Below are 15,739 nucleotides of genomic sequence, written 5' to 3'. Positions count from 1 at the left end.
AATATAGATGTTTCAACTTTGTGGGACCAGTTTTGGGAGGGTCTTTTTCTGTCCCAGCGTGACTGCCGCAATGCACAAACCAAGATCCATAAAGGTGTGGGTAGTCAAGTATGGTGTGGAAGAATTCAACCCCATCTAGCATTTTTGGGATGAACTAATATGGAGATACATCACAATCTGATTTGTCCATGTATTTTATCTCAGTTTCAAAACGTGATATGTTGTTACCATTTTTATTTAACTATGGGTTTGAATTATATACAGTCATTGGACGTCTGTTTTCCTGAAATCTCTAATAATAATAATAAACATGAATTCTCAGTCTTAGCATCGACAAAACATGGAATAAGGGTGGTCACTATAAAAAAAATATGTATCAATCCCATGAAGGTAACTGTATGTGCTAATTGTTTACTACAATTAAAACCACATCAATAGCTGAATAACCCAATAAAGCAAATGAAATATACAAATATACTAACAACTGTTTGTGTCGCTCATCTCTACGACAGTCAAATATCTTTGCTGTAACATGTGTTTCCGGTGTAATAGGTCAAAGGGTACTGCAGTTGATTCTCGCAACCGATTGGCTGACTGTCTCTGTTGTCAAACTCCATTGGCTACAGGCACACACGCCTGTCACCAGTCTGAGCAAGAAAACAAACGACAAGGTCAGAATTCTGTTGTAATATCTCTGAAAATACTCACTGTTAAACACGCGAGGCACCAATATGTCTCATGTTGTATACCACTGTTTTGCTTTTACGTTTACGCCATTGCGAACGAGTGCAGCTCGTTAACGTTTTACGGCTAGCTGACTTAGCTTAGCAACGAGCCTAGTCTTTTTTTATTTTTTTGCATATTGCTCTCATATAAGTCTCTAGTTTTATTCCACCACAGCGACTTAAACAGTGCGTGGTTTTGTAATTTGATAAAGTGTGATGTAGTCATGTGTTTGTTCAGCTTGTTTCTTTACCACTATGCTAATAACTAGTTAGCATCTTCTCTTTTAATTTCTTATCAGCTGCACGTTAAAATACGCCACGAAAGAGCAGGTGTCCACCGCCTGTTACTTAACTTGATTTAGTCACATTGAAATGCATGCAATTTAAAGATCAGCAAACCATAAAAACTTGATGTGCAGAATATTCAGTCAAATCTGATTCAGTTTGCATAAAAGTTTGCAAACTTTGCACACATAAGATTTTAAAAGCTTCTCCCCTGGTAGGTATACTTCTACCAATAAATTTCAATCTAAAATATAAATGATCTCATAAATTACATTTTAGAACTGAGTGCCATATCTCTCTCTTGTAAATGTCTCTGCTGGTACCCAGGACCAAACCTAGCCGTGACCACAATACCTCGGTCTGCCCTGCAACCGTCCAACACGGCCCATCTCTGTAAACTTAACCACATCACTGCAGACTACCTAGCCTGCACTTACAATCTGCTATAAAGTTTGAGTACATGGATTTATTATCATTTAATTTTCTTTCAAAAACACTTTAGGATATGAAACAGGCAACTCTAGCAATGCATGCAAAATATCTTCCAAAGTAAATTAGAACATTGCATGTAAGCTTTAAATTTCTAGTTTAACAAGTGACACTTGCTGCTGTGTTTTGTATTAAACTGTCAAACAGATTTAATTAGTCATTAACTGGAAATTGCCAGATTGTTCCAACCTACTACAACTGCTGATTTGACCAGCTTTTTTTCTTCTGCCTCCAGGTTTTTCCATGTGTGAGTGATTAAGCCAACTGTAAGCATGCTGACCGCACAGAGGGCATGTGCAGCAATGGCTGCCCGGCACCTGGTTAGAACTTCAGTCTCCTCATCCCTCACACACTGCTCTCTGATCCATACTTCAGGACCCTGTCAGGACCGTGCTGAGCTGCATTCTGAATGGGCCAGTCTGGCTAAGAAACAGCTGAAGGGGAAGAACCCAGAAGATCTGATCTGGCACACTCCTGAGGGGATTAACATCAAGCCCGTGTACACCAAAGCAGACTCAAAAGATGTTGTTGATGAATTGCCAGGAGTGTTTCCTTACACTAGAGGGCCCTATCCCACCATGTACACATACAGACCTTGGACTATCAGGCAGTATGCTGGATTCAGCACTGTTGAGGAGAGCAATAAGTTCTATAAAGACAACATAAAGGGTAGGTTTTGTTGTGGTCTAAATTTTTCACATTTCTGCCAAACTTGCGTTGATATAATTATTACGCTACTCTTTGACCCTCTCGTTTCAGCTGGTCAGCAGGGTCTTTCTGTGGCCTTTGACCTCCCGACACACCGTGGTTATGACTCGGACAACCCCAGGGTCCACGGAGATGTGGGCATGGCTGGAGTGGCTATAGATACAGTTGAGGACATGAAGTTACTCTTTGATGGAATCCCATTGGAGAAGATGTCTGTTTCAATGACTATGAATGGAGCAGTTATCCCTGTGTTGGCAATGTTTATTGTCACCGGAGAGGAGCAGGGCGTTCCAAAAGAGAAACTAACTGGCACGATTCAAAATGATATTTTGAAGGAATTTATGGTGCGCAACACCTACATTTTCCCCCCGGAACCTTCCATGCACGCCATTGCAGACATCTTTGCATACACCTCTAAGGTATGTACTAGCACAGGTTTAATCAAACCTTTTTTCTGGTGCTGTTGAACACAGTGTAACTGATTTACTACCACGGTCATGTTCACAGCACATGCCTAAGTTCAACTCCATATCCATCAGTGGCTACCATCTTCAGGAGGCCGGCGCTGATGCCATCTTGGAAGTAGCCTACACCATTGCTAACGGCCTGGAGTACTGCCGCACTGGACTGAAAGCAGGTTTAACCATAGATGAATTTGCTCCAAGGTAAAAGTTGACAAAGTGTTTTAATAATAATAATGTTATTTAATAATAGTTTATATTTCTAAGAAATCTATGATATAACACGTCACAAATGCCTGCAGGTTGCTGCCAGTGATGGCCACAATATCAACAAATGACAGTTGTGATGTTGGTGAATGAATAAGATGCTCAGTAAATGTCCTTTTAGTGACAAAACGTACATTAGTATTAATGCACAATGACAGCGATGAGCCACATTTAACCAGTAAACAAATGTTTTTATATCAAACCATTAAATTACTGTGAATCACCATAAAAGCAAAGCAAATTAACCGTTAATCGTTAACTATTATCGAAAACAAACATGCAGGTATTGCATGCTCATCATTTCCGCTGCAATTTACCACCGAAAGAAGAAAAAAAAAAAATCAAGTTTTTCTTGGAATTGCACAAATTACATGTTTTTTTGCTAATATGAGTTCAGTCATGCTAAAAAATAACTACATCACATTCATTTGACAATATTAACAGAGGTGCTACAAAGTTATTTTTGTAAATTAAATGAGATAAAAGGTAGGTATTCCTCTATATTTAATACGTTTTCAAATATATAGATTCAGTCCCAGGGGTGCCAGTGATTGGAACCTTATTTTTTGTAAAAGCTGTCTAAACATTTCACATCTGGAGTCTGGTGGTCTTTATATTTAAGGTTGTTGTGTCATTATGCCAGTATCGAAACAACTCCAGTGAGCCTCCAGATAAGGCTTGTTAGGTTACAAGACATGTTTAGAAAAGGCTTAAAATATTGAAACTAAATAATTCCACAGTGAGGATCCACTACTTGTTCAGTGAAAGACCAGCCTGAGGTCTGCACCACTATGGAATCCATCCATAGTGGTGCAGGTTACCAGTCAATTGCTGCTCCAGCAAATTAAACCCAGGATCAGAGCAATAATTGGGGGGAAAAAGGCTTCAAAGACCAGTTTCATGACTGTGTCTGCAAGATACAATAAAGAGGGCAACTTTCCTCTGTGGTCTTTGTTCAGGTATATCTCATTTATTAATAGGAACCAATATATTAGCTTGTCTAAATGTGTAAATTTAGACACATTTAGAGCATTTAGCTCTTTTTCCAGAATCTATCAAAAATTCATGATAGTGTTCTCTCTCATGTATCAGGTATGAATCATATTTATGTGTGTTTTTATTTATGCACCCTCACAGTCCAGCAGTTTTTTTTTTTCTGGTGTAGAATAAAGGGTGTGTGCTGAGCGCCATCACAGCTTAAAAATTTACACTTGAAAAACATAAATAAAAAGTCTGGAGCTAACCTCAAGCCCTTCTTATTTCAGCATATTTTGCTAGAAAGATGGTAATATGTGCAGCAGTTTATTGAAACGTGCAAACATAAATGTCTGTGAGGTTAAAGCAGAATTCATACAGCTCTAACAAGCTTGAACTGGGGATGTTGTTTTTTGTGACAGGCTGCTGAGAACAAAGGGCCTAAAGAGACTATTAAAAAGTGGTCCTTTGCCTGTTATGTGTAGACTTAACACAGGTTCATCACTTGAGTTGGGTGCCTTTTTATGTTTGAATGATTCATAGGTTGGTGTTAAGCGGCTTAACAAACTAAAAAATTCCTCTGAAAATGGTCAGGTATAAGCACTGGACTGAAAATATGTGAAAAAGCAACCAAATGTCCCAAATCTTCAGGAATCCTGGAGAACTATTGCTCAAAAACATTACAAAAAATGACAAGAAAGTTGCTCCTTGTAGGTAAAATATATATAAAAAGAGTTTTGCTCGGAACTGTATTTTTTTTTCTTGAGAATACTGATCACTGTAGGGACCCTGTTTTGTGTCATTCCTATTAAGAAGCCTATCTTTCCCATTTTTTTGACACAAATCTGGGGTGGGAGGCATTTGATGAACTGGCATAGAATGACCCAAATATGTGATGAAAAACCTTTCCATGTCTTTCCTGTAATTGCTACTTAGCAGCTGACGTGCACACTGATGCCAGGATATTTGCAACGTGCCAAAATCAATTGAAATAGTAGCTTCGCCAATTTATTGCCGGGGCTGTGCTTTTCATAAATGTCAGCCTGAGACAGATCAGGCAGTTGAAGAAGGTTGGATATAAAATTGTAATTATTCAGATCGTTATTATTTGGCGCGGTCTGCAGTTGATTTTGGATGATGTACCCTCTTGATTTGGAAAGTGCTGGATAAGGATGGCAAATAACAGGAAGGGAAGAAAGGTTCTGTCCCAAACAATGATCTGATTGATCTGATCTTTAGCTAACTTGTACCACATACCAGTGGTGTATGTGACAGTTATTATCTGGCTGCTTAGTGACATTTATATAATCCATAATAAGGCACCAAGGCCAAGCTCTTTTTCTGTATAGAAAACACTAAATTCTACACTGATGTGTCACTTGTAATTTTTAACAAACCTCTCTTTTGACATTTTTGTGTTTTTCTTTTCAGGCTGTCGTTCTTCTGGGGCATCGGGATGAATTTCTACATGGAAATTGCCAAGCTGAGGGCAGCCAGGAGGTTATGGGCTACGCTCATTAAAGAAAATTTCCAGCCCAAGAATGCCAAGTCTCTCCTCCTGCGCACACACTGCCAGACCTCAGGCTGGTCTCTCACTGAACAAGTAAGTATGAATTGTTTTATTGAATGCTCTCACAGTACGAGGAGATAATTGGCCAACTTTGAGATCCAGAATTGTTAGATTTCAAAATCTGCAAACAAAGACAGAAATGTAAAAATGAAAATTGTAAATGAATTAATCAGTATTAATGTGCCATGTGACCGCTCTCAGGATCCATACAACAATGTGATCCGCACGGTGATTGAAGCCATGGCCGCTGTGTTTGGGGGGACCCAGTCACTGCACTCCAACTCCTTCGATGAAGCTCTGGGCTTGCCCACCGTGAAAAGCGCTCGCATCGCCAGGAACACTCAGATCATCATCCAGGAGGAGTCGGGCATCCCCAAAGTTGCAGATCCTTGGGGAGGCTCGCACATGATGGAGGCTCTCACAGATGATGTCTATAACACTGCTTTGAAGGTTGGTTGCAGGGCCAAAGGCAGTAACCAGAGCGGTGAATTCATTATTGATTAACCCTTTCCTCCGATCCATTTTTGACCTGAATCTTGTATTATGCAGGTTTTATTTGTCTCTTTGAAACTCCTTTACTCCAAGTGCTCTTGCTGTAGTTTTAGAACAGCAACCCATAATCATAAAGAGATTCTTTTATAGCCGGTCTTTTGCTTTTTATAGTTTATTAAAGACATCGAAGAGATGGGAGGCATGGCCAAAGCGGTAGCCGAGGGAATTCCAAAGCTGCGTATTGAGGAATGTGCTGCTCGTAGACAGGCCCGCATTGACTCAGGTACTGCATAAAGGTGACTTCTTCATAAGGCCTTAAAGCCTCTCTTTCTTTAACCTCCCTCCTGACTTTAATTACTTAAAGCAGTCCTAACATTTAACCTGCGCTCTGCCTGTGGAACTGTGCTGCAATGAAATGGAGAATTTACATCCCAATTCAAAGAGAAAAAAAAGGGATGTCGTTTTAATGTGAATACCGAAAGAAGTGGTTAACAAATCTCTAAAACCCATATTTTATTCACAATAGAGCATAGAAAACATAAAATGTTTCAACTGATTTTATATTTTATGAAGAGTATTAGCTCATTTTAAAACATGTCTGGAAAAAAAGTTGGGATGGTGGCAACAAAAGGCTGGAAAAGTAAGTGTCACTCTAAAGAAACAGCTCGAGGAGCATTTTGTAACTACCTAGGTTAACTGGCAACATGTCACCAATATGATCGGGTATAAAAAGAGCATCTTAGACAGGCAGATGTTCACCAATCTCCCAAAACTGATTAGATATTTTTAGAGTAATTACATGATCTACAGTATATAATATAATCAAATGATTCTGAGAATCTGGAGAAATCTCTGTGCGCTAGAGACAAGGCTGAAAATCAAGCCTGTGTGCCTGTGACACAAAACAGACATGATTCTGTTACTCAGAAATCAGTGCAGCTCAACACTTCCAGAAATCACTGTCTCTGAATATTCTCTGAGCCACAGTGAGGGAAAGTGGAAAACTGGTGTGTGATTGAATGAACTGAAGTTTGAACTTCTTTTTGGAAAACACTGAGGCTGTGTCCTCTGTAATAAAAAGGAGAGGGACTATTTATTGGCAACTTGAAGATCTGAAAAGACGCCGTGAGTGCTGAAAGGTATAAAACAGGTTTTAGAGCAGCATATGCTCCATCCAGATGTATTTCTTTTTCAGGGAAGGCCTTTCATATTTCAGCAATATGATGCCAAACGGCATACACTGTCTTTCACAGCTGTGTGACTTCGTGCTAAATTCATCAGTTGAAAACATTTGAAATATCATGAAACTAAAAAAATACAACAAAGAAGACCCAGGACTATTGAGCAGCTAGAATCCTCCATCAGACATAAACAGGACAACAGTCCTCTCCAGCAGCGCGTCTCCTCCGTTTATAGACTGTCGTTAAAAGAAGAGGGGGATGCTACGCAGCAGTAAACATGGCCGTGTCCCAACTTTTTAGAGATGTGTTGCTGCCATAACATTCAAAATGAGCTAATATTTTCATTAAATGCTGCAGTGTTGCAGTTTAAATTGTATTTGAAGGTTGCAGTATTTGAGGTTGTATATTTAAAAGGATAACCTTTCTCACCAGATGCGTCATAATGATCTTCATTTCTTCTCATCATCCCCCTAATATGTTACCATTTACATACTTTGTGTCTGTCATTTATCCTCTGTCATTCTCCTGAATGTTTCAGGCTCAGAAGTTATTGTTGGTGTGAACAAGTACCGTCTGGAGAAAGAGGAGACGGTGGAGGTCCTGGCCATAGATAACACTGCTGTGCGCCAGAAGCAGATTGAAAAACTGGAAAAGGTCAGTGGTACAGTTGACAGCTTGATGAATTGGCAGTATGACAAGTATAATATACCGCACCTTTCAAAGACACATGCGCCTTCTAATCAGCACAGGAGTGTTTTTTTTCTTTAAACAGGAAAAAACGGTTTGCAGAGTTTGGGAAACATCAAGGCTTTCTAATCTTCTAATGGTTTTTTAAATTTCTCAAATATTTCACTTTATTCACTTTTATTTACACGGTTCCAAAACAACATTGGTCATTCAAAACACTTTATATCTAAAAGGTTAGCCCTTTAAAGCCTGAAACATGAAATGTTAGAAATAAAAATCTATTTTCCTTTGGACATTGAGTGTTTATTGAACTTTCTCTCACATTAAAAATATATATATATTAATTTGTATTAAATATATATATTTTTTTCTTTGCAGTTACTGCTTAAAAACTTATTTTGCACTTTATTTAGGTATTCGTCTCAAAAGCTTTTGAACTGAATACAATAAACTACTTTGTTGTGTTCAGACCCTACAGCTTTATTTAGGATAGTTACACATTGTGAGACAATGAGCTATCTGCAAAATGTACTTTTCTACATATGATCCCAGTTTGGTGACATAACCAAGTGATGAATATAAAAATTCATCACGATTTTCCGCACACAAAAGTAAGTAACATTTATTTATAAAGCGCTTTTCAGAGAAAAAAAGCACAAAGTGCTTTACTACACAAGAAATGGAAATATAAAACAATGTAACAGTAAATAAAACAGCAATGTAAAACAATAAAAACAACCTAAGAAGAAATTAATCAAATGCTTTTCTAAATAAAAATGTCTTCAGCTGTTTTTTAAAAGAAGCAATGGAGTCCGTGCAGCGTAGAGACAGTGGAGGACAATTCCACAGCCGTGATGCTGCTGCCTGATTGGCCTGATCACCACGAGTTTTAAAACGAGTGCGCTGTACCACCAGCAGTCTCTGGTCTAATGAACTTAAAGCTTGAGAAGATGAATGCGGTTTCAGCAGGTCAGATAAATATTGGGGAGCTTGACCATGTAGGGCCCTAAAGGTTAGAACTAAAATTTAAAAATGAAACCTAAAACTTACAGGCAACCAGTGAAGGGAGGCTAAAACTGGAGTAATATGAGATCGTCTCTTGGTGCCTGTTAAGAGACGTGCTGCAGCATTGTGCACAGTCTGAAGACGATTTAAGGCTGATTTGTTGAAACAAGTAAAAAGACCGTTACAGTAGTCTAAACGGGAAGAAATAAAAGCATGAATAATAATCTCAAGTTCAGGCTTGACACCATTATTCTGAGTTTTGAAATATTCCTTAAATGATAAAAACAAAAGTACCCAAACCTGTATAAGCAGTATAAACAACAGCATGATGGATTAAAACATTTAAGTGCCATTTTTATATCACATTGCCTCCTTTTCTTTAGGTGAGGGAGAGCCGTGACCCTGAGAAAGCCAAGAAGTGTCTGGCTGCCATTGAGGAGTGTGCCCGAACCAGGGAGGGCAACCTTTTAGCTCTGGCTGTGGAGGCATCAAGAGCCAGGTCAAAACTGACTCAGAAAAGCTTTTTTGATCAGTCTTATGTCTGCGTGAATGCTGCTTCAAAACCTCAGTCAGGCTGTAGTTTTATTCTGGTCTGATGTTCCTTTGTTAATCAGTCTAAATTGTTTCCTAATCAGTGCCTTCAAATGAGCACAGTGACCTTTCCCAGCACTAGATAACTGCTATTAAATGCACCCTCCCCCTTTTATTATATCCTGTGTGAATGTATTAACCACTACACTGTAATCCACTGTGTGCTTTTTCTTCAAGGGGTTTTTGTTTTTGGGTAACTTTTAGCACCGGTTTTCATTTTCCTTTCATACCCAAAACTGTTATGTGACAAACCAAATCACGAGGAATAGAAGGTTAAAAGGCGTAAAACACAGAATATAATCGATATATAATGTCATCTCTACACACCAGCACACCTGCAGCCTGTTCATGTGCTACAGCTTCTACAATACCAGGGTCTGACTGGTGTGTTCTGATAATCTGCAGCAGGTTATTTAATAGTCATTAGTTACTCTGATATTAGGTTAAGAAGCCGGTCACATGTGAAATTAAACGTTATTATTACATTATCGACGTCACTCTCTGGTCTTATGTGAGAATGTAATTATGAACTGTGTAACACTTGGGTGCAATATTATGTGAAGAGTACACGTGCTAATTGCAGCTCATTTCCTTGGAGGCAGGGGCCTGACTGGGAACACTTATAACGGCTTCATATCCGGTTATCTCTACAAAACCATTTAAATTCCTTCCAATATAATATTCTGTGTTTTGTCATATAAACACTAGTGCCTCTGTAATTTACATTTCAACAGCTGATTTAAAATTAGCAGTAAAATTACCTATCTGTTGCTTTTTTATTACCCTCTGGGGATCAGTGATGACATGAGAGCTGCCATAATTCATAATGAGCATACAATGATAAAATTTGTAATGCTATAATTAAAAACAAGCTATTAGTGTATTGAGTGCGGATATCTTAAAATAGTACTTAATGATTATTTATCACTCGAATCTGCTCCTTTCTGCAGATGCTCTGTTGGTGAGATAACCGAAGCCATGAAGACGGTGTTTGGTGAACACAAGGCCAGCACCAGGATGGTGAGCGGGGCTTACCGCACTGAGTTCGGAGAGCATGAAGAGATCACTCTGGCCAACAACAGGTAGAAAATAATAACAATTTATTTCATGAACTTTATAATTTACATGCTAGACACTCGATTTGCTGATTCAAGCAAAATTCTTCTTCCCCCCCATAAAAAAAACAAACAAAGAGTTGCAGAGTTCAAGAGGCATGAGGGGAGGAATCCTCGATTGCTGGTGGCAAAGATGGGGCAGGATGGTCACGACAGAGGTGCCAAAGTTATCGCCACGGGGTTTGCAGACCTGGGCTTTGACGTAGACATCGGACCACTGTTTCAGGTGAATGTTGTACCAAGGAATTAGGACGTTTTACTGTCTGTAATGACCTCAATCTAATAATATATATATCATAATTGTTTGGTCATTTGTTTCGGTACCAGGACCGTGTTGTTGTCGGTGCTTACTGCAGCTGTCACACTCGAGTGGAAGAGAAGCGTGATTAATATACATACAATACAAAAACTGTAGGCTCAGGAGCTCTGAGCTGCAGCAGGCTATGTCGATTGGGTGTCTGCACTTGTTCGGCATTGATATGGTGCTCCTTGGTGAGCCCGAGACCACCAGGTTGTCTAAGGAGAGGTGCAGCTGCGCCCAGGCCACACCCCGCCACATGCGGTTTTTCTGTTATTTGAAGTGTCCGAGGCATTTAAGGTCTTCTTTTGTGTTAAAGAGTAGTTAAAATAATAACTGATACTCACACCTCAGATTTCTATGTAATCGGAAAGGTTTTGCTCTCTACATAATGCTCTGTAATGTGAGGAACTGCTAGTACTGACAAGCTACATCAAGAAATGGTGACGAACCCCGACTCCATACTGCATTAGCTTTAAGTGAATTTCAGATGCATATATAAGCTGAAAACATGCTGTTGGCGATTGTCATAATTATTTAAAAATGAATGACATGCCGCTGAAGTCATACAGACGCAGTCGCTGCATCTTTGTTGGACAGTCTGAGTTCAAAAGTTCAGACAACCTAAAGGTGCTTATTTAAGCTTCGCCAGATGATCTCATGGTCTGTGTGCATTTTGAATTGGGTGAGCCCTACAGCTAATTATGTCACACTTTGTTGGCGTGAGTTCGCACCACTGATCACAGGGCTTGGTGTTAAGCTCAGCTGGTGGTGGTAAGTAAAGCGTGGCGTTAAACTGCTGTTATTTTTAGCCCAGCTCATAAAAAAAGACAGAGGGAACTCAATGAAGTATTACGCTGTTTCTGAAAAAACTGGAAAAATTAATCAAAACAACATATCAAATATTGAAACTAAGAGATGAGACTGTGAAATAGGATTTAGAAAACACACATTAAAAACTGTTGGGAGTGACTCCACATTGTAATGCTTTACACAGTTGCCTAACAACCAAGAGATCCCCGCTTAGATGGTGGGAGGAGACAAAAATCTCTCTGGGGTTTTGTCAGGAAAAAAATTAAGAGAAATGTATAATGGAAAAATAAATCTAGTAATGTGAGAGTCGAGTCTTTTAGAAGTAATGATGGGAAGAGGCTCTTTACCCCTCTGTGAAAAACTGTGTAGGCACAGTCAACAAATAAAAAAAATAACATTTCTAGATGGAAAAGCAGCCTTTGGAGGTTCCTTCATTATTAAAATGTGACACATGAAAACAAAAAGACACATTAAGTGATCTTTGGGCCTTTTGGCAGTTCTACTTTTTAAAAAAAAAGAAGACATTTTTGAGTACAATACAGTAGCAGCATTACTGTTGCATTCATGTTTATTTTCCTCAAATCCTGCCCACCTCACTCTGAGTTGCTTGTGTGTTTTCCTCTTCTTTCTTTCTCCTAAACAGACCCCCCGGGAGGTGGCCCAGCAGGCGGTCGATGCAGACGTTCACTGTGTCGGGGTCAGCACGCTGGCCGCAGGACACAAGACCCTGGTGCCAGAGCTCATCAAGGAACTCCAAAAACTCAACAGGCCAGATATACTTGTCATCTGTGGAGGTGTCATCCCACCCCAGGTAAACAGTCCATGCATGGTTTCCTTTGGATAATTAAAGCATTCCAGAGGATTTTATCTCCTAATGCGCCTTTTTTTAGAGCCTGAAATGTAAGTCTAAGATTGTAGGTTTGAAATTAAACAGATAGGTGAAAAACATAAGCTATAAATGCTCAAGTGTCTTTCTTTCCATCCTTTTCCTGTTAGCTTAATATTTGCTGAACACTTAAATCCTTTTACCTTTCAAGGATTATTGAAGTTGTGGTAATTAATTGACAATATCCATCCCACTCCAGATAATAAAAGTTTAATTACTATTTCGTTTTTTAAGAGTGCATCGCCTTTTTAAAGATTAAAAGATTTACCAACATCCCACGCCTGAACACCATGAATCTAAACCGTGTGACGCCTCTGTTTGAATGCAGGACTACGAGTTCTTGTACCAGAGTGGCGTATGCGCCATCTTTGGCCCAGGAACCAGGATCCCACAGGCTGCAGTGGAGGTTATTGACAACATTGAAAAGAGCCTGGAAAAGAATCGACAAGCAATGTGAAAGCAAACTACAAAAAGCGAACTGCTTGTTCAAGCATCTGTACAGGATCAGTCTGACTGGTAGCACGAGGATGTAAAAGAAAAAGAAGACTAATTGTTACATTTCGTTTTTTGTGTGTTCATTAACAACACTCAAAATGAACAATGTAACGTCAGACAAACCTCCTCAGTAGGATTTGAATGATGTTTGTTAATGATTTCACCCTTTGCATCATACCTGTGTGTGATTTGTATTGATTTCTTAATCAGTCTGATTATATTACATCTGAAATTCCAGAAAATTTCAGAGTGTAAAAGAAAGCACTTATCATACACTGTTATTCCAATTAGGATTATGATGTGACAGAAATTTGCCTTTTTATTTTTACAGTCCAAGATAAAACACGGGGAAAACCACAAACCTGCTTTGAATGTATTTTTTGAAATGTCTCTGTGTAATTTAATAACTTAGCAGAGTGTGATTAGTGCCAGTGTGGTGGAGATTGATCAAAATAATCCTCTTGTATAACTTTATCCCTGCCTCTTATTTTCATGGATATGATTGTCGTGTAAGTGGCCTTCTGTCGCGCTGATCTCGCCTCTTTGCATCAATCATAAATTTGTTCCGAGGATAAAACCCCGTCACAGCAGTCAGAGTTTATGAAGTCGTTACAGAAAAGTATTTTTCTGATTGTGACTCTGAATTCGGTTTACTGGTCTTTACTCAAAATAAATACTGTGAACTTTGGAAATGTATAAGCTGAAGCATGTTCTTGTGAAAGGACAAAAGATGACAATTTAAGTGAAGTGACATAGTTGCAGGTGCATAATGGTCTGGTCTGAGTATCTTAGCAACTACTGATTTACTGGGATTTCCACATATAACCATCTGTAGACTTTATAGAAAATGGTCTGTACCAAGTGAACATTGACACCAGTGCCTGAGTATTTTTGTTTTGAACGTCCATTCCTTCATGACCACAGTGCACCCATATTTTAATGTCACTCAATAGAGTTCAGATCATTGGAAACTGGTTTCTTAACACAACAATGAGTTCACTGTATTCAAATGACACAGTCACCAGATCTCCACCTTTGGGATTTGGTGGAGTATATGGTTACAGTTTGTATTCTGCTCTCGATGACCTTGAATTGAATCAAGGCATATCTGAAACGCATACTAAGAGGAAAGCAATACATGTATATGAAATGCATGCAAATTCACACCCTTCTGCCTTTAATGGATTTATACGTCAGCTGGCTTTGGCGACCTTTATGCCCCGATTTTAAAACGAGATTAAGAAAACATAGACTTAAATGTCAGTCTTCAACAACCACCTCCTCACCATTAAAAGCAGCTGTTGCTCTTTCATTATTCGTGTTGGAGATCGAATGTGTGATTGTGTAACACTTTAGCACCGTGAATTCGTTTTCCAAGACTTCAATGCATTCATTAAGTGTTTATTTTCAAATTCAGATCGTCAACAGTAGTTACAAGTTGCAAGAAATAAAAAAGTCTACTTGCCGCACACAACAAAATTAAAACACCACTCCAATATCAAAGGCAAAGGGAGTTAACATCAGCAGAAGATTCAGTTCATACCACCTTTAAGTCGATGTCTCAACACTAAATCAAACCTTTCAAAGCCGAATGAGCTGCAGATGAGGCTCTGTTACAACACACTTGTATTAGAGAGGTGTTTTGAAAATGTAACGCACTTCACATTCTGGCTCCACATTTAAAAACAAGCATGTAGACTTTGACTAAAAGCAGCCAGTGTTCATGACACGACTTTGACTGAAAACGAATGAAAGCAAAGCCACGTGTGTTCTGTTTCATTACACTGATTTCAGGCATACACATTCTTAATCAAGAATGAGCTCTTTCAGATGCTATCAAACAAAAGGACATCCCAATACAGATATTTACCAGCACACACGGCCACACGCTGTTAGCATTAAAGCTACAAAAATAAACATAAACAGAAAAAAAGAAATTCTATGTCTGTAATATTAATTTCATGAGCTTGAGCAGATGGCGGGACTTACAAAGAAACTTAACTGACGTAAAAACAAGATAAACTCCAAAGAGAGGGATCCTATGATGCTGGGCGAGATGCGTGAGACTGCACTGGACCGAGATAGAAAGAGATACCAATACAGTACATGCTCACAACATGGGTGATGTCAGAATCACTGATTAAACCATGCATATGTCAGGTTGCTGAAATAACAGTACAACACAATACGATACAATACCCTAACACAATACCTACTTAACACATACGGTAACTGCCTGTGCTGTTCCTGAAATAAAATGTCAGTCAAGAATATGATTGTGTTTTTTTTTCAGGAAAACCAGATTAAGTATCTCAAAAATAATCACAAACCAATTTAAATACACATGTGTATATTGAATCATTAAAGTGGACCTATCCTGCTCATTACTAGTCCCGTATTTTTAATACCTAACTCCAGAGCTAGCTGCTTTCCACATTTCACAGTTCAAAAACGACCCTCCATTTAAGCCAGCTTTCTTCTGATTGGCTGCCGCTCTCAAATGTGCTACTGTTCTCGCAGTGAGTGTGTCTGAGATACGGAGGAGAATTAGGGCCACCGAAAAGAAAAAAAAAGTGGGCACATCTTTTTTTTTTCTTCTTTTCCAGAATTCTGACCAAAATTCTGACTTTTTTCTCAGAATTCTGAGAAAAGAAGAAGAAAAAAAAAAAGATGTGCCCACTTTTTTTTCCTGTGGC

The 15,739-nt window shown here is 38.9% G+C and overlaps 1 protein-coding gene across 1 annotated transcript; it reads left to right on the top strand.

Annotated features, from left to right (window-relative positions):
• The first annotated feature begins 575 nt into the window (after positions 1-575).
• Positions 576-15,612, top strand: mmut (methylmalonyl CoA mutase). The gene is made up of 13 exons (XM_063495406.1): positions 576-671; positions 1,735-2,168; positions 2,259-2,626; positions 2,715-2,872; positions 5,342-5,513; positions 5,682-5,930; positions 6,144-6,255; positions 7,692-7,807; positions 9,229-9,344; positions 10,387-10,518; positions 10,630-10,777; positions 12,306-12,473; positions 12,877-15,612. Exons 2-13 carry the CDS (start codon positions 1,772-1,774, stop codon positions 13,003-13,005), a joined length of 2,265 nt encoding a protein of 754 aa, XP_063351476.1. The 5' UTR covers positions 576-671; positions 1,735-1,771; the 3' UTR covers positions 13,006-15,612.
• The last annotated feature ends 127 nt before the right edge of the window (positions 15,613-15,739 follow it).

This window comes from Pelmatolapia mariae, linkage group LG15, assembly GCF_036321145.2.
Source record: "Pelmatolapia mariae isolate MD_Pm_ZW linkage group LG15, Pm_UMD_F_2, whole genome shotgun sequence".
NCBI lineage: Eukaryota > Metazoa > Chordata > Actinopteri > Cichliformes > Cichlidae > Pelmatolapia > Pelmatolapia mariae.
The sequence above is the reverse complement of the archived record's forward strand: the minus strand, read 5'-3'. Positions and strand labels throughout refer to the sequence as shown.